Source organism: Acomys minous (assembly GCF_964271855.1).
Source record: "Acomys minous genome assembly, chromosome: 3".
Taxonomy (NCBI): Eukaryota; Metazoa; Chordata; class Mammalia; order Rodentia; family Muridae; genus Acomys; species Acomys minous.
In genome coordinates this window covers 130,710,477-130,728,530 of record NC_140485.1, presented here as the reverse complement: position 1 = coordinate 130,728,530, position 18,054 = coordinate 130,710,477, and the positions used below count along the sequence as shown (strand labels likewise).

At 45.6% G+C, this 18,054-nt stretch overlaps 1 protein-coding gene across 3 annotated transcripts in view; it reads left to right on the top strand.

The window, feature by feature from the left end:
* Nucleotides 1-12,937: 12,937 nt before the first annotated feature.
* Nucleotides 12,938-18,054, top strand: part of LRP11 (LDL receptor related protein 11) — a 31,411-nt gene continuing 26,294 nt past the window's right edge. Inside the window, exon 1 of one of the 3 annotated variants that reach the window (XM_084775834.1) lies at nucleotides 12,938-14,639. In XM_084775834.1, the coding sequence (XP_084631960.1) occupies nucleotides 14,081-14,639 (559 nt within the window). In that variant the 5' untranslated portion in view covers nucleotides 12,938-14,080. The remainder of the gene's footprint in view (nucleotides 14,640-18,054) is intronic. The other 2 variants (XM_084775833.1, XM_084775832.1) reach the window with 2 other exon arrangements.

The window sequence follows — 18,054 nt, the reverse complement described above, 5'->3', positions numbered from 1 at the left end:
CTATTGTTTTAATTTGCTCTTTGTCCTTAGCTTCTGCTCTCTTACCCCAAGGCACTACTTAGTATCCAAGACTCTCACCTTTCTGAATTGAGCGATGCAATTGTACAAACTCTCTTCTTCTGTTCCCTTGATATCCTAAAGAACAACTCAGTTTGAATAATTTACCAGAGACTTGTTTTGTTTTGTTTTGTTTTGTTTTGTTTTGTTTTGTGTAGCAAATTGTATAAACCATTTCTATACCAAGGTTGCAACTCAAATCCCTGTTTCCACTTCTATACAAAGATGAAGATATGGTGGCAGAACTGTATTTGAGCTTACTAAATGGCTCCTTACTCATGTCACTCTATCTGAGAAATCAGTCATCCACAGAAAGGTAATTTCTCTTCCTGTACTGGTTCTAAGATATTCACAGTCTCCCCCTTTGTAGTGGTTTGAATAAGACTGTCCTTCATAGGCTCACTTACTTGAATGCTTAGTCACCAGAAAGTAGAACTCTTTGATAAGATTAGAAGGATTCGGAGGTGTGGCCTTGTTGGAGGAAATGTATCACTGGGGTGTGTGTGTGAGAGAGAGAGGTTTTAAAAGCCCAGGGAAGACCTAGTCTGGCTCTTTTTGTCTATGGATCAGGAGTTAACCCTCAGCTGCATTTCCAGCACCATGTTTGCATGCCACCAGGATCTCTGCCATTGTAATAATGGACTAAGCCTCTGAAACTGTGATCAGCCCCCATCAACTGTTTTCTCTTACAAGAGTCTCCATGGTCATGGTGTTTGTTCACAGGAATAGAGCAGTGACTAAGATGTCCTTCAAGGTGATTTTCTTTTCCCAAAAGCTGAAGTTGCCCTGCTGTGTGGCCCCTGAAAGCACTCCCCATGTTTACAAACCTCCTGACTAGAGCAATATCTAGGCTTCTTTTCAGGATGGGATTGGATTATCTCTTATAGCTCCTTTTCTTAAAAAAAAATCATGTTAGGCTGGAGAGATAGCTCAGAGGATAAGAACACTATCTGCTCTTCCAGAGGTCCTGAGTTCAATTCCCAGCAACCACATGGTGGCTCACAACCATCTATAATGTGATCTGGTGCTCTCTTCTGGCTTGTACATATACATGTGGCCAGAGCACTGTATACATAATAAATAAATAAATATTTTTTTAAAGAATACTTGTTCTGCCAGAGGACACAGGTTCAATACCTATCACCCGTGTGATGGCTCACAACCGTCCACAACATTGTGGTACACGGACAAACTTATGAGGAAAGAACTCATAATACATACAATAAAATAAACAAATATAAAAATTAAAAATTCTTCGACTATTGGAACTGTCATGTTTTTGTGTGAACTTGGCTATTTTTTCTTCTTTTCCTATGGAGAGTACTATTGATATTTCAAGAGAGATCACATAAAGTCTGTAGGTCGTTTTAATTAGTATGAACATTGTAAGTAGAATTCTTATAATCAGTGACCACAGGCTGTATGTATCCTCAGTTATTTGTGTCATTTTCTGTTGTTTTAAATGAAACTCCCAATAATTTTATTTTACCAATAAAGACTCAGGAGCCAGGTGCTGGGGTGAAACCTGCTAGCTCAGAGAGGCAGAGAAAGCACCCAGTTGACCTTCCTACTCAGCACACATCCCAAAGGAAAAGCCCCAAAAGGCTCACTAGCTCAGCTGACAGCTGAATTCTTCAGTGTTTTCTAACATTTACTATCATGTCCATAGGCAAGCAGAGATTCTTCAACCTTTCTATTTGCAGTCTTGATGCATTTTTAGGGGGGAGCCAATTAGCTAGGAAAAAGCCAAAAAACCTAAGACCAAAGGCTTGCTAGCCTAAAGCCCAAAAAGCCAAAGGACAAAGAACTGAAGAGCTCAAGAGCTAAAGAGCTAAAAGTCCTCCTACTTCTATGTGCTGCCTTTAATATCCTTCAACTCAAAGTCCTATTCTTTAATCTCTGTCAGATAGATTCTTGCTGTACCATGTGAGCTAGAGTTAACTTTATTTAAATCTTATGTAAAGAAAGTTCTTGGATTAAAGGTGTGTGTTAGGGCTCAACCACACAAACAAGAGACAGGTTTTTACAATTCACAATCTCAGGGATCACAATGGGGTCAAACATCCTCTCTCCCTTTCATCCTCCTGCAGTTTTCCATACTCAGGTCTTTTACCCCTTCGTTGAGATTTTTTTTTTATGTTACTGCCAATGAAGCAGTTCTCTTAATTTAATTTTCATGTCATATGTTGATAGTGTATGTCAATAAAACTGGGTTGTTTTTTTGTTTTGTTTTGTTTTGTTTTGTTTTGTTTTTTGCTTGCTGATTTTTTAATCCTACAGATTTATACTCAGTTTATTACTCCTAACATTATTTGCTGAATTCTTCACTGTTTTCTAAGTTTACCATCACGTCATATGCAAGCAGAGATTTCTTAACCTTTCTATTTCCAGTCTTGATGCATAATTGGGACTTGTACTGCCATATTGAGCACAAGTTGTGATAGTCGGCACTGTCCTGGTTTCAACTTCTCACTGTTAACGATCCTGTTAGCTGATTTGTATTGTAAGTCTCTCCTCCACCGTGTGTGTGTGTGTGTGTGTGTGTGTGTGTGTGTGTGTGTGTGTGCGTGTTTCCTATACTTAGTTTATTCATAAATTTTATCAGAAAATGTGTTGACGCCTTTTCTGTTTCTGCCTTTGTTGAGGGGATCATGAAACTTTTCCCTTTTGTTCTCTTCATTTGCTGCATCACACTTATTGACTTGGGTATCTTGACTCTTCCTCACTGCCCAGTGATGCACAGCGAGGTCAGGGAGCTCCAGGAAAAAGGAAGCGGGGTCCTCATGAAGTTGTTTGTACTTCATTGCAGAGTGGACTAGGGAGCGAGCCTGCTCTCCTGCGTCCTCTAGACCCTGTGTATCCTACAGCAGTGGCTTCTCCTGTTACTTTTTCTCCCTGTGGTCTGGGAGGGGAAGGGTGAAGCATTGTCTCTGAAGTGCAATTGCCTAGCAGCATGCTGTAGAGAGCCACACATGGAGGACTGGACACTAAATTGAGGCAATGTGGCCAACCAGGTCTCAGGCTCCTCATGCTGGTCCCTGTGTCCAGGCTCCCTCTGTCAGATCACCTGGACTCACCTGCCAGAGAAGCACCCAGGCCAATCAGCAGCACAACTGAGTGGAGCACAGAGCCTGGGTGCTATGACTGAGCTTGGTGACTCCAGCCTAGGCTATAGCTGCTTTCCTCAGAACCCTCAGGCACCTGGGGTGACTTGACACGCCAAAAGTAAGCAAAACCCAAGTAGCTCTTGCAGGGTGGCCACTGCACTGACTACCCATGGAACAGAAATACGGACTGTGAGTTCAGGCAGGTCCCAATCCTTGTCTCTCCTTACATGACTCCCAGTCTCAACATCTCCATTCTGAGTCGCCATTTGTTTTTCTAAATTTCTGCAAGATAGTTCCAGACCATGTTGCTCTGATTTCTATTCTGGGAGACCCTTGGCCTCTTTCCTTCCCACACTCTCAGGATCCCTCCCTGTAATCACTCTCTGAAGCAGGATACGTATAAATACAGAAAGGCAAAGAATAAGAAGATTCCTGTGGCCATGCCATGCAGTGCAATAAAAGAAACATAATGCAAGGTTTTTGAGTCCTTCCTCATCGCTCCCCGTCCCCGTGTCTGCCAGCTTTATGCCAAATGCAGCTTAGAGTTTGCAGCAGTGAAATGAGACACCTAGAATCACCCCAGGGCCCTCTCCTCACTCACTGCCTTGGAAATCATGTTCCTGTGTTTTCAACTGTTAATTGCTGTGAAGTGCCAAGTGATGCCAGCATATACAGCGTTGTCATTTCTATATCCCATAATACATGCTTTCTATATATAAAGGTTTTCTCACCTGCCCAAAAAATGATTTTCTGAGATGATCAGGTTAATAGCAAGCTGCCCCAGGAGGGAGGTCACATAGCACTCAATCTGCCCAAAAGTCAGCACTAAGAGTTGGACAGGGCATAATCCTACTGCTGACTCAGAGTGAGACACCTGCCTCTGCCACCTCTGCTGGGATTAAAGACGTGTGTCACCACGCCCGCCTTATATAACGAGTATATCACAAACTCTATGTTTTAATTGGAAAAGTTAAAGTTAAAGTTGAGGGTCATCTCATATGTCAGAAAATTCGGTATATTAAAAAAAAAATGAAAAGGCTTCAGATTTCTTTCTCTAGCTATGCTAGTGTTATATTAAGACTTCAAAAGTGCAGAGTTAATCCTTGGAGTCCTGATAAACTACTAATCTCATTATGGTAAAGTACTGCTACTATTATCATGGTCACAAGATTGTAAATTTCCTTTGGTTGTCTTCTCAGTGTAGACTTAACAGTTCTTCCCACTGTGCTGATCTGGACACATCCAGTCTTCTGGATAGAGAAAAGAGGCCTCACTTTCACAGTCCACATTTGTACTGAAAATCAAGATCAAGTGAGCTTCTGCCCTTCTGCTCTACGGGGAGTTTCTTACTTCCCTGTGCTTGCCTTAAAGAGTGTTCATGCTTTTAAGCCAAAACCATTTCCCAAGCTTCTACTATGATACAAAGGTGTGATTCGGCTGCCTTTTCTACAATGTAGATTCCAGTACAGATTACAAACAATGGTAATGCTAGTATGTCTAAAACGTATCTCTTTTTTTGTAAACTTTTAAAAATTTGAGGAAATTAGCTTGAATGCACCTCTTTTTTTTTTTTAAAGATTTATTTCATTATATATAGTGTTCTGCCTGCATGTGTGCCTGTCCTACCAGAAGAGGGCACCAGATCTCATTCTAGATGATTGTGAGCCACCATTTGGTTGCTGGGAAGTGAACTCAGGACCTTTGGAAGAGCAGACAGTGCTCTTAACCACTAAGCCATCACTCCAGCCCCTTGAATGCACCTCTTATGGGCCAAATGGACTCTAGATTAGTACTGTCATTCAACAACCAGTTTTCTACACACCTATTCTATTTATTTCTAAGGATGGGATTTCTCTCCCTTTCCCTGGTTTTGGGACTCCCCTCCCACAGCTACAAGGACCACAGGCCTAACAGCTTCAGTGCATACATAAGAAAAAATTCTCCCAAGCTCCTTAATTTTATATTCCAGCATCCTGCCAGGTCCATGTGTTCCAGAGAGCTCTCCTGTGCCCATGCCACCAGGGCAAGCTCTCCCACTTTTTCAAAAAAAGGTCTGTGGCTGGCTTCTCTTGCCTGAGCCAGTTGGCAAGCAGCAGAACCAGCTCTCTCAGCTCACACCACCAGGATCAGCTCTCCAGCAGTGCCCCGTGAGTGGTGGGGCCAGATCTCCAGTGCTCACACCATGAAGGGCAGCTCAACTGTCTGCCAGGGCAAGGGGTGGGACCCACTCTCCCAAGGGCGGCAGCTGGGAAAGGGTGGGGCCAGCTCACCTGCTCTGTTGCCCTTGGCTTCAACAAAGATGTTCCTGAGTGTGATCCAGGAGAACTCTATTTTGGGAGCCCAGGGAACTACCCCACCCTCCCCCAAGTGGATGGTGGATCTTTCGAGATGAGCTAATTTGCATACCAAAGGTGTTGGGACAGCACTGACTACACACCTTACACCATTCCATGCAGGTGTTGAGAAGAAAAACATAATCTCAGAATTATTGTTCCTCAGATCTGGCTGCCTGGACATTGAGAAATACTTCAAAACATATCGGACCCTTGCCTGACCTGCACTCAGGTAAATGCAAAGAAAAACAATGTTCCCTCCAGGATAACAGAGTCAAGGTGCTGTACCTGGTGAATTTGGGTAAATGGCCATCAGTGAAGTCAAGCCAGGACTATATGGATACAAATATCTGCTGGTCCTTGTTGATACAATCACATGTTGAGTAGAGACTTTTCAAACCTTGGGATGGAAACAGCCCAAGTAGTAGCCAAAAAGTGGCTAATGGAGATTATCCACAGACTTAGCCTCTATCTCTGGGTTCTAGCAATGGTCTGGCCTTCTTGGCCAAGTTCCTCAATTATTCTCTAAGGCTCTTAACATAGATTGGAAACTCTGTTGTATGTTGTGGTTAATTATGGCCTAATAAATTTTATTATTAGGTTAATTATTATTATGGTGGTATTTTCTAACCCGATAGCAATCAATGAAAACACAGACACGTGCTGTATTTTAGAATAAGCCTTTACCCTGAGCAAGGCAAATATTACCTCTTAAGCTATTCTCTAATAACTCCCAGTCTCCATCCTATTCCATCTGTGTCTAATAATGTCTGTTTGGGCTACCCCCCTTCCATAATCCCAAAATAGTTGCTAATGTTCTTCTCCATCTCTTTCCATGAGGAACTTCGGAATTCCTCCTCTGGGCTCACGTGGCTCTATTCCTGTCCCATGGTGCTTCTCCTCCTTCCTCAGTCTAGTCTCTCCCTTTCCCAAAGATTCTCTCTGTCTCCCAAAGTCCATGAACCTTATCCACACCTACCCCATTTGCCTGCCCAGGTGTGTCGGCTTTTTATTGGCCAAAGCGGAATACATTTTTAGACAACATTACGCAGCAATATTTGGGGTACATGAAAAGACAGCAAGCAGTAATTAGCATCAAAATACATCAGACCAACACCCCAACACTTGTATCCTCAGAGTTCAGGGAACATAGAAAGGATGAAAAGGACTTTAAAGGAGATTTTTAAACTCAGTACACTCTTGAGACTGGTGGTAACTGGGTCTGTCTCTTGCTTTATGCTCTTCTCAGCATCTACTGCACCCCTATCGAGAAAACTTTACCTCCTAAGAAATAGTCTATGGGAGACCACCCACCATGGTCCCTCTGGTGCGTGCTGGACTGTTATCAGATTGCTCTGCTCCAATCTTAGTCCTTAAAAGCATTGCAATGAACTTTGGATAAGATTCCCCCACCCCTACCCCTGCCCCCGGTTCAGACAGCTCAACCTGTTAGGTACCAGCCTGCTGAGCACCCAGTCCAGCCTGGGAGATGCTGTGCTGATCCAAGGCTTCAGGCTTGAGCCAGGTGGAAAAGATCATACATCATAATTCTCTGGACTCCCACTGCTATCAAGGTCACTGGTATTCATGCCTGGTTATCACTCTCCCCTTAAGGAGGCACCAGAGGACCAAGAAGACCTGAAAGACAAAAGAAAAGAGGTGGACTGTGAGGTAAGATTTCTAGGATTTAAGATTGGTCCTACTGCCTTGTAGCTGGTAGTCTTGTAGCTATGATTGCTCTCTGGTTAACAATTATGCTCCCATTTACTTTAGGATCTGATCCTGACCGCCTTTTAACTGCAGGAATAGGATGTACACCTGCTGTAGGAAATGCCTTAATATTACTTTGTAAGACCAGGGGCTGTTTTCATTTTGGCTTATTTTGTTTTCTTTTTCAAGACAGGGTTTCTTTGTGTAGTCCCAGCTGTCCTAGAACTCACTCTCCCAAGTATGATTTGCCCATTTCCATGCAAGGAAAGTGAACAACTTTCTCACCACTGTTATTTTTTTCCATATACAATCTGGGATTAAAAACTCAAAATTGTAATGAAGACTGCCAAAATTCTAAGGTTTTCATTATGATCTTAAGAAATTTTCCATAAGGATACCCTGGGGAAAAAAATCGGGTCTGTAGGGCATGGTGGTAGCACATCCTCAGCTGGTCCCATAGAAGAAAGACAGCTGAAGTTGTCATGGTAACTGCTATGGACCTGTCATCCTACTACTCAGTGAGCCAGCCAGAAACCAACAGGTGAGGAATTCCCAACTGGCTCCCCAGCTTCAGCACAGCATGATCACCACTTGACATGAGGCACTCTAATTGCCATGAGAAGCCCATTTGCCCATCTGTCTGACCCAATCACACGCCAAATTTCTGAGGCTCAAAACTTGGACTCTGGCAATCCCAAAGACTTAAGCTCTGTACTCACCCTATTATGCTAATTAAAAAGAAAAATAACAAATAAGGAGGTGCCTCAAGCCCCAAGATGATCTTCTGGGTTCTGCCATGAGGTTTAGGTTTAAACAGAGTGCAAGACGTCTGCATAACTAAGTTGCCATATTCCATATGAGGTCCCATCCATCCCTGACAATCTGCCTTGCTGGATGGTCTGAAAACTTGTCCGAGATGTGGGATATCTCCTACTAGGAAACAAGCTACTCCTCTGGCAGGCATGAGGACACATCCTTGCTGCTTACCTTCCTTATCTCTTACCCACTTGGGGAAGAAAGGGCTTATTTGACATTTCCACATCAGAGTCCATCATTGAAGAAAGTCAGGACAGGAACTCAAACAGGGCAGGAACTTGGAGGCAGGACCTGATCCAGAGGCCATGGAGGGATGCTGCTTACTGGCTTGCTCCCGGTGGCTTGCTTTCTCAGCCTGCTTTCTTACAGAACTTAGGACCATTAGCCCAAGGAATATCACCTCCACAATGGGCTGAGCCCTCCCTCATCAATAATTAATTACAACAATGCCCCATAGTTGGGTCTTACGGAAGCATTTTCTCAATTGAATTTCCTTCCTTTCAGATTGACTCTAGCTTGTTGACATAAAACTAGCCAGGACACCCACCTTGCCGCTTACCCACCTTACCCCTAACCCACCTTAACCCTAACCCACCCTACCCTAATGCACCCTACCCCTAGATCACCCTATCCCTAACCAACCCTACCTAACGCATCCTACACCTGACTCACCTTGCGTCTTAACCACTTTGTCCTTCACCCAACATGAAATTCCTGGTAAAAATTCAGTCCCTTAGGAGTCCATTGTTTCAGTCATCTTGGTCTGATGACACAAAAGTCTCTTCTTAAAACCTGCCACCATGGTTACAATCGTGATGGTCCTACATCTCAGTTTGACACAGAATATGCATCCAGGGACCAACAGACAGTTGTGAGCCACTCAACATAGATGCTAGGATTTGAGGTCCTGTCCTCTGCAAAAGTTAATATTCCCTTAACTGCTGAGCCATCTCTCCAGCCACAAAATAGAGATGTTAAATGCACAGTCAAGCATCTATAAGCAGTTGAGTTCCAACAAAGTTGCCAAAGTAGGTCAATGAAAAAAGAGCCAATGACAAAGCGAACTTAAAGTACATATGTTACCTCCTGCAAACCACCCTTCTGTGACATTGATTTTTAAGAAAGGAAAAAAGAGCCCAATAGCATAAAAAACCAAACCAAACAAACCCTAAGATGGCTTCTTTAACAGACTTTTATTGAGTGCCTTCAAAAGTCATCAGCATTGCAAATTCCATTACAACACCAGATGGCACCAACAAGCAAGGCTTAGCCCTACATGAAGTGAATTTAACGTCTATCTCCTAAGTTACATTCTTGCTAGCTCCAGTATTTCATCAGTGACTTAGGAAGACAAATAGACTGGTTCCCACTAAATGATTGAGAAGATGAAGGGACATCAGCTCTGAAGGGTCTGGTACCCAGAAGATGCTCAACGAACAGTCCTTCTCCTCAGTGTGACGAAGATGGATGAAAGGAGGGATTTTAAACTCCTCATTACCTTCTGTCCTCTGAAGAATCTTCTTTAATTAGTACCCGATCTAAGTACAGTCAGTTCTAATGTGGACTGGCAGGTGTGTTCAAAAACTATATCCAAGGTTGACCTCTGGCTTCCGCATACATGTACATACATGCATGTACACCTACACACAAATTAGTATAATTTGAGGGGAGATTAGTTTTTTTTTTCAAGACAGGGTTTCTCTGTGTATCCCTGGCTGTCCTGGAACATGCTCTATGTACACCAGGCTGCCCTTGAACTCAGAGATCTGCTTGCCTCTGCTTTCTGAGTGGTAGAATTAAAGGCCTGGGCCACCACTGCCTAGCTATATTAGTATAATTTTTTTTAATTCCCTAACTAGAAGTCTTATGTCTTTAGTTAAAGGAGCCGTTGAGGACTAAATGGGTCAGGTAGCTCCCGTCTCTCCATCTTCCTTTCTCAGGGCCACATTACTCAGTTCTCCATTTGCTCCTCTGTCCACTCCTTTTCCTCCTCTGCCAACCAGCTTGCTCCTCTGCTCTACAGACTCCTGGAGCCTACTGGACCCCTCAGCAGTTCTCCCCACACTGATTCAGCTTGTGTGATTCAGGCGCAGGCACTGTGGTCCAGCTGTGTCTGATTGGCTCATCTAGGCCAGGTGCTCACAATTGCTTCCAACATGAAGGTGGGAGCAGGGAGCCAAAGCTGTTCCAGCAGGCAAAGCTGATTCCATCAAAGGGGTGCAGGTGAGGATGAGGGGGGGCAGTGTCTGAGTATACTGACCTCTTCGTTAGTATGTCCAGAGTAACATTACTCCACCGCTGGTGGCAGGAAATATAATCTTGGAGAAATTCTTTCCTTTCTTATCTGCAAAGTTAAAGAAAGGGAAGTGCAGGCATCATTGGAGCTGTCTGTGATGCTGGTGTGCCTGTGCTAGTTGCTTGGGAGCTGTCTGGGATGCAGACTCTGAGGCATCATCTGGGGCTGGGGAGTCGATGGAGCTGTTGATTTTAAATTTACTGGGACAGATAGACGAGGGACAGAAGGGAAAGTTAAGCAGTCTAGGAGAAAAAAAATTATCTTGGATGTACATTTGAAACTTTTAGGGTCTTGGTCATAGTAGTTGGGAAAGGCGAGTCCCAAGAACAGAGAAGTAGGGGAGCAAGGAAAGGGGGGAGTGGTCCCAGAGAAAGGGGGATAAATCTCTTCCTGAGAAATAGTCACGTGGGGAAATTAAGGCTGTTGGCTGACAGGAGGACTTATCTGGACTCCATTTGACTTGTGACAGGTGGGTTTAAGTCAATTTTCTGAAGCTTACAAGACTGTTTCTAAGCTTAAAAGTCTTAGATACGTTAGCAGCACCATCGTTTGTTATTTGTATTAAAATTTACATTGCAGAAAGGGCAGTAGATTTATGTAGCATAGAGAGGGGGTAGAAATCTGAAATTTTAAAAGTGCACCTTAAATTATTTTATCAGATCTATAAATCACTTTTTCAGACACTCACAATTTAGTTGAACTTTCATATCCTCATACTTTAAACTTGCATTTTTACAACTTGCATTTACAGATTTTATAGGCTAGGTTTTACATCTTCAGAGCTTCATAACATATTTACATGCCTTAAAACATTTCCTTGGGCTGTCATAACTTCAAATCTATATATAACTAATCTATATATAACTTGGTGAGTGGGAAACGAGGGATCGTATAGTGGAGGTGGAGCTAGTTTGCTGACATACATTGTTGGTTTGGGTTCAGTTCTGGAGGAAAAAATCTTATCTGCTGGGGTGAGAATCAGGGAACTTGAAAAAGGAGAGGAGGAATTGTGTATTAGAGGGAAATATTTGATGTAAGTGGTAAATATTGTCCTGTGTTGAAGGAGGGTTAGGTATGTTGTTACCAGGTTATATAGTAGGGTTATCTGGGCTGGGTAGTGGTTATCTGGTTATGTAGCAGGGTTATCTGGTTAGATAGTAGGTTGCCTGGGTTATCTGGTTATGTAGTAGGGTTATCTGGGTTGTGTAGTGGTTATCTGGTTATGTAGCAGGTTATCTGGTTATGTAGTAGGGTTATCTTGGTTGTGTGGTGGTTATCTGAATATATAGCAGGGTTATCTGGTTGTGTAGTAGGGTTATTTGGGTTATGTAGTAGTTTTCTGATTATGTAGCAGGGTTATCTGGGTTGTGTATTGGTTATCTGGTTATGTAGTAGGGTAGCCTGGAGGGAAGTGAGGTGAGTCATAAGGAAGGAAAGGGCAGCTTGCCAGCTGTTATGTTGGTGTGACCATCATCTTTATTGGTAAGAAATGTAAGTCTTTGGAAGGTAAGATCTGAGGAAATTAAGAATTGAAGTGGTGTCAGATTGGCTATCAGGTCCTCTACATAGTGAAGCAGGGGGTTGGGGAAGGCCAGGTCCATACGGCCCGGAAGGGACCAAATGAAAAAGGACCATAGGGTGGAGAGGGTAATGGCAGTGTTGATGGGGTCAAGGTCTTGGACCAGGTGGAAGGTTTTGTTAGGTTTCTTTGTTTGGTTGATTTGGTTTGTTGGTTTGTCTTGACTGTCAGTATGGGAGTATTGTAGGGTGAAGACATAGGTGGGGCATAGAAACCATTTGGATACAAGGGATTGGTTAATGGGTTTGAGGCCTCTGGGCTGGTTTAGGGTAGAGGGTATTGGGGTTTGGATTTGTAGGCAGAAGGTCCCTGAGTGTGAGAAAGAGGGGGGGTCACAGTGTTCAGCAAGGGAAGGAGAGGCCGTACCCCATTCAATAGGGTTGACAAAGAAGTGGGCAGAGGGCAAGAGAGGTTTTGGGGAATTGTGGAGAGCAGGAGAATGTACAAACAGAAGCCAGTGAAAGGACGGGAGGGATGCAGGGTTAGGAGGTAGGAGGTTAGGGTAAGGGACTAAGAGCTGTTGTCAGCGTGGAAAGCACATTCATGTCAGTCTGGGAAGAGCATCTCTTTGTAGTAAGGGTATGAGGAGTGAGGAATGGAACAAAGAAGAGCCCTTTGAAGGAGCAGCTTAAGGCGGAGTCTTGATGGCTTGGCAGGGGTGGCAGGTCTTCGACTGTCATACAGAGCAAGGGGCCTTTGGCTGTCAGACCCAGGTCTGATGATTTTTTTTTTTTTTTTTTTTTTTTTTTTTTTTTGGGTAGAGATGCTTGGGAAAACCGACATACATCACTTTGGCTAGCTGAATAGGGAAATTAACAAGTACTTAAGTGTCTACATTTTGAGCAAAGTCCTGGCAGCAGGCAAGGAAGGCATGGGCAGTTTCCCCCAGTGGAAACCACAATCCAGGTGGAGTCGTCATAGCTGTGGCCTCTCTGTCTTCTTTGGAGATCATAGGATTTGTATTAGGCGTGACTATGTCTGAAAGGACCCTGAAGTCGGCACAAGGAGCCCCAGGACACAGGTTTCAGCACAAGGGAGATTTATTAGCCCCAGAGGGACAAAAGGCAGAGAATAAGAGACAAAGACAGGAGATAGAGGCTAAGAGAAAAGGGGGAACAAGTTCAAAGCCAGCCTGTGCTACATAGAGAGATACTAGGTATGAAAAAATAGGGGTTTTTTTTTTTCCCCAGACAGAACCGGGAATATATTTTTCATTGTGATAGTATACGGGGATTCGTGTTTGTGTGCAGGCACTCTGTTATTGATTTAGAATATTAGGGTGGGGTCTTCTGGGTGGGATTAGGAAATCCTAGGAAACGCCTTCCACTCTGGGAGGACGAATGAAACCAGTCGATCATACCTTGATGTTAAAGCCACACACTGAAGACTAATAAATATGGGTACCATCCATCCAACCCCCAGGAAACTGATGTGAAGACGTCAATCAGCTCAGCCCTCACCTTTACAGAAAAGGGTACCTTCTTTCCATATCACCCAGCCTTTTCTCCTCACAAGTTCAGTTTTTCATTGCTAAGTTTCTGATGTTTAAGCTCTCGAAGTGAAAAAGACAAATTAGAATTTTAAAGTAAATATTTTGTTTCCTTTACTAACTACCGTAGTCCAAATCTTTTTAATAACGCGAAACGCAAATGAAGTTGGCTGTCAAAAAAAACCGGGCAAAATTGTTTGTGGTTCCCTGGCTATGCCTGCGGCTCTCCTTAGTAGCCCCTGACTTTTAGATTGATGGACTGATTCGCTCTCCCCTCCAACCCCAAGGGCCCTGCCCGTGAGCCATGTCCTTGCTCCGGTCTGGTTGGTTAACGAGGCCTGCTAGGCCCGAACATCCACGCCGCCCACTGTGGGAGCCAGGCAGTCCCGGGGATTCCCCTCCTCCACCGCCGGGCGCGCCCGTGACCTGCGGACCCGCGGAAGTCCCGCCCTGGGGCCGCCCCTGCACGCCAGGCTCCGCCCCGCCGCGGCCGCTGTCCGCACGCCGGGTGCTGATCTTCGCTCGTTGTCCGGGTGCGCTTCCGCGGCGAGAGCGTACCGAAAGCTTGCTGCCGGTAGAAAGGCCGGGGCGGAGCCAGGCCCGCGATGCCTCTCGAAGCCCCCACGCTCGCCGCCTCGGTGCAGCAGCCAGGCCCCGGGGCTGCCGCCGGGCTCTGAGGCCGCGCTTGTGCTAATGGCCGCCCGGGGAGGACGGGGCCCGGGCTCCCAGCACCGCGCCCTGTGCGGACTGCTGCTGCTCTGCCTCTGGCTACCCAGCGGCCGGCCCGGGGAGCCCGCCGCTCCTCCGTCCGAGGTGGATAGGCTGCTTCAGGACTTTCGCCGGCAGCTTCAGCGGGCACGGCCGCGGGAGGAGCTAGAGCCCGAGCTGCTCGGAGGCCCGCGGGAGGATTGCCCGGGTGCGGGCGGGACAGCGGTCTACCGGGCGGTTCCCGATACCATCATCCGCACCCAGGACTCCATCGCGGCGGGGGCCAGCTTCCTGCGCGCACCGGGGACCGTGCGGGGTTGGCGGCAGTGCGTGGCGGCCTGCTGCTCCGAGCCGAGCTGCTCGGTTGCGGTGGTGCAGCTGCCCCGGGGGCCCAGCGTGCCCGCGCCCACGCCCGCTCCCCGCTGCTACCTGTTCAACTGCACGGCGAGCGGCCGCAGCGTCTGCAAGTTCGCGCCCCTCCGTGGGTACCGCACTTACACTCTTAGCCGCGCCGGGGAAGCAGCTGGCATCTCGCCCGGGCCAGGTAAGTGCCAAGATGGTCCGGTGGGACCGGCATCTGCCACCAACCATGCAAAACCAGCTGCTTCCAGAGAACTGTAGCTGGGGATGACCGGGAAAGTGGCTCGCTTCCCATCCCCACTCCCCTCCACCTCAGACTTAGGAAGAAAGTCCAGTAGCTGCTCAGAAGCAGGTTCTGTTGGGGCTGAGGGCGGATCCGGGAGGACTGGCGGAAATTCGATTTAAGAGGATGTCTCAGAGCCTCCTTTCCCCAGTAAAAGTTATTTTAGTTCTGTTTCGTCTCATGGGTTTTATAAAGCGCGTTTTAGGGCAGGAAATGGCAAGGACAAGATTTGATTAGATGCAGAATTGCCCCTAACACTCACCTTCTGCTTCCTGGTTTGGCTCTCCGCCTGTACATACTTCCTCCGGATAAAAATGTGAAGAAACTTGTCACTCTGACTCCACCCTTCTCTCCCATCCCTCGCCTACAGATTTCCCCCACATTCGTGACCTTTTTGTTTTTGTGTTTAACTCACTGAGTTTAAGCAAGGCCAGCTGTGTGCTAAGGGGGTTGGAACTTGGTAATGGGGCCTGCTGGGCTCAGCAGTAGGTACACAGTAGGATTCTGTGTAAAGTGTGTCTCTTTAAAAGACCAGAGTAGCCTGCCCAGTGGTTTTACATGCAGGCGCTTTAGACAACCCCCGCCACCCCACCCCACCCCCGCCCCCGACACATCGAAGGAGCAAAATTGGTAGAGAAACGAAATCCATCCCCCACGTCCTCTTGAGCTCACCTGGAAGAAATTTGCATTGCTAGGAGAGCTTTCCTTAAACCTGAGGGAAGAAAAGTAGACGGGGTTAAAAGTAAGGCCAGAGCAACAGCCATCCAAGCGGTTCTTTCTCCTCTCCCCTTTGTCTTTCTCTTCTTTGGGGAAGTTTGCCATGACCCCCTCTCTGAGGAGCATTGACATACCCAGGCTTCTTCAGGTCCTCAGTAACCTAGAGATGCTGAAGGTACAGACTAGGCTGCATTTGTTGCGCCCCCCTCCCCCCCCCCCCCCCCGCACAGAGGGCAAAGGGCATTTTACAGAACCCAGGACTCCCTTGTCCTGATTTAGCTCTTTATGTTTCTAGAACTATTTCCGTTTTCCGTTCTGGGTTATTACTATTATTTCTTTCCCCCATTCTTGTGAGTTTTGTGAACATGTGCAGTTTGAGGATAAATGAGTCAAGTGAGTCAGCAAAGCTCCTTGTAGGGAGTCGTGACAGGTCCATTGGGGTAAACTAAAGACTCAAGAAGACATGGAGGAGGGCTGTATGAGGTGGAATAGAATAGATTTATAAACCAGGCATGGTGTTGCATGCCTGTAATCCCAGCACTCAGGGAAGGAGAGGCAGGCAGATCTCTGTGAGTTCAAAGCCAGCTTGGTCTACAAAGCCAGTCCAGGACAACCAAGGCTATACAGAGAAACCTATCTTGGAAGGAAAAAAAAAAAAGATTTACAATGTGCCCGTCAGTCAGTGTATTGGTTGCTCTCATTGAGTGTGATGTTAGAAGCTATTTTAAGCTATTTGCACACATGAACTCACTCTTGTTACAACAGCTCAAAGGTCAAAACCTCTTGTTCGTAAGGCTGACCTGGAAAGCAACTTGCCTGAGGGCCACTCAGCAAGTAGTTTGCTGAGCTGAGCCAAGTGGAGTAGCTTGCAGGGCTTTCCCTAGTACCCCCCACCCCCCCACCCCCCCACCTCCCCACCCCCCCACCCCCCGCCAGGGTCTGTTACCCTATGTGATAGTGAGGCAGCTGTCAGGAATAGTGAGAGAATTTAGGACCGAATTGGGGGGGGGGGTGTATCTTGATGTGAGAGAACCCTACTTGCTAGAACAGCTGAAGAAAAGCGAATGCTTGAAGTCCTCAGTCCTGGAGTTTGAGTCTAGGCTGCTCCCACCCAAGTCCCTGGTGATCACCCTGGTAATGACCAAGCATGGGTGTTACCTGTGAGTTATCAGGGTGGTACAGGTGTAGGTGTTACAGTTACAGAAGCTCTGTTGGCCGGTGTGACTGACTGGAAATGCAGATGGAATGCCTTGAGGAAAGAGGACGTGGGGTGGAGCTGGGTCCTGAAGGGGCTGAGAATATAATCTCCCAGGGTTCAGGGACTAGAACCTTTGTGCTGTTTTTTGACTAACTAGCCTGAAACTGAGTATCTGTGGGTAGAACTTGGAAAGGCAACCCTTTGCCTGCTAGAGAAGCCAAAGCCTCAGGTGGAATTCTCCGGTCTTCCCAGCATGCCCCACTGGGCTGCCTGTCTTCCACTACAAAGCAAGGGCTGACCTTCCCTCTGCAGCTGGCTGACTCAGCTCCACAGATCTGACTCATATTTCCATCTTCTCTCTTTTGAGTTAGGAGTGATCATTTATAGTTCATAAATAATACTAGGATTATTTGTTGACAGTGTCTGAGGAAGTGCATTGAGACTCACAACCCTGACCATATGCAAATTCCAGATGGAAATTTGTTTTTACATCATTTATTTACTTAGTGTTTATGGGCCTGCCTGACACAGCATATGTGTGGAAGACAGAGGCACATTTGCAGGAAGTCAGTTCTCTCCTTCCATTGTGTGGGTCTTGGGGGTGGAATTCAAGTCATTAAACTTGGCAGCAAATGCCCTTATTTACTGAGCCATCCCACTGACCCTATGTACACATATATTTTCAATAGAAGCCATAGTCTACCTCATAGTTAAGAAAAACTGGAAGATAAACTTAGTATTACCTATCTGGGAGGAAGATGTCTTCAAATCAAGTAGATCATTAAAGAAAGATGTACAAATTCGCAAAATAATCCATGTCAAGAAATAAGGAATTACAAACAAAGGATCTAGGAAATATGATCTTAAAATATTAACAGAGCTGAGGGTTGGTTTGCCAAAAGTAAATGAGCAGAGAATTTGAGTACATAGTTCCCTGGTGAGGAAATGCAGTTGATGAACATGGAAACTATTCAAAGTTAAAGACAGTCAGAGGCTAGGCCTAGAGCTTCCAGGTAAAGCTCTTAGCTAGCGTATTTGAGGACCTAGGTTAGGGTTAGAATTAGGCTTATTATCCAGTGCCACCAAAAAGAGGGAAAAACAAAAAACAAAAAATAAAAGAAATCAAATGTAAATGTCAGCTTAGATTTACTAAATTGAAAAGGAAAATAATTTTTAATTTGGCACACATGTGGGAAATATTTTATATAATTATATATTCATGGTCATTGACAGTACAAATTGGTACTAACCTCTTGGAAACCAACTAGGAAATAGTAATGTATCAGAGATTTAAAATAGCAATTCTCCTAGAACAGTGGTTCTCAACTGTCCTAATGCCCTGACCTTTCAACCCTTTATCCACTTCCTCATGTTGTGGGGACCCACCCCCCAACTATAAAG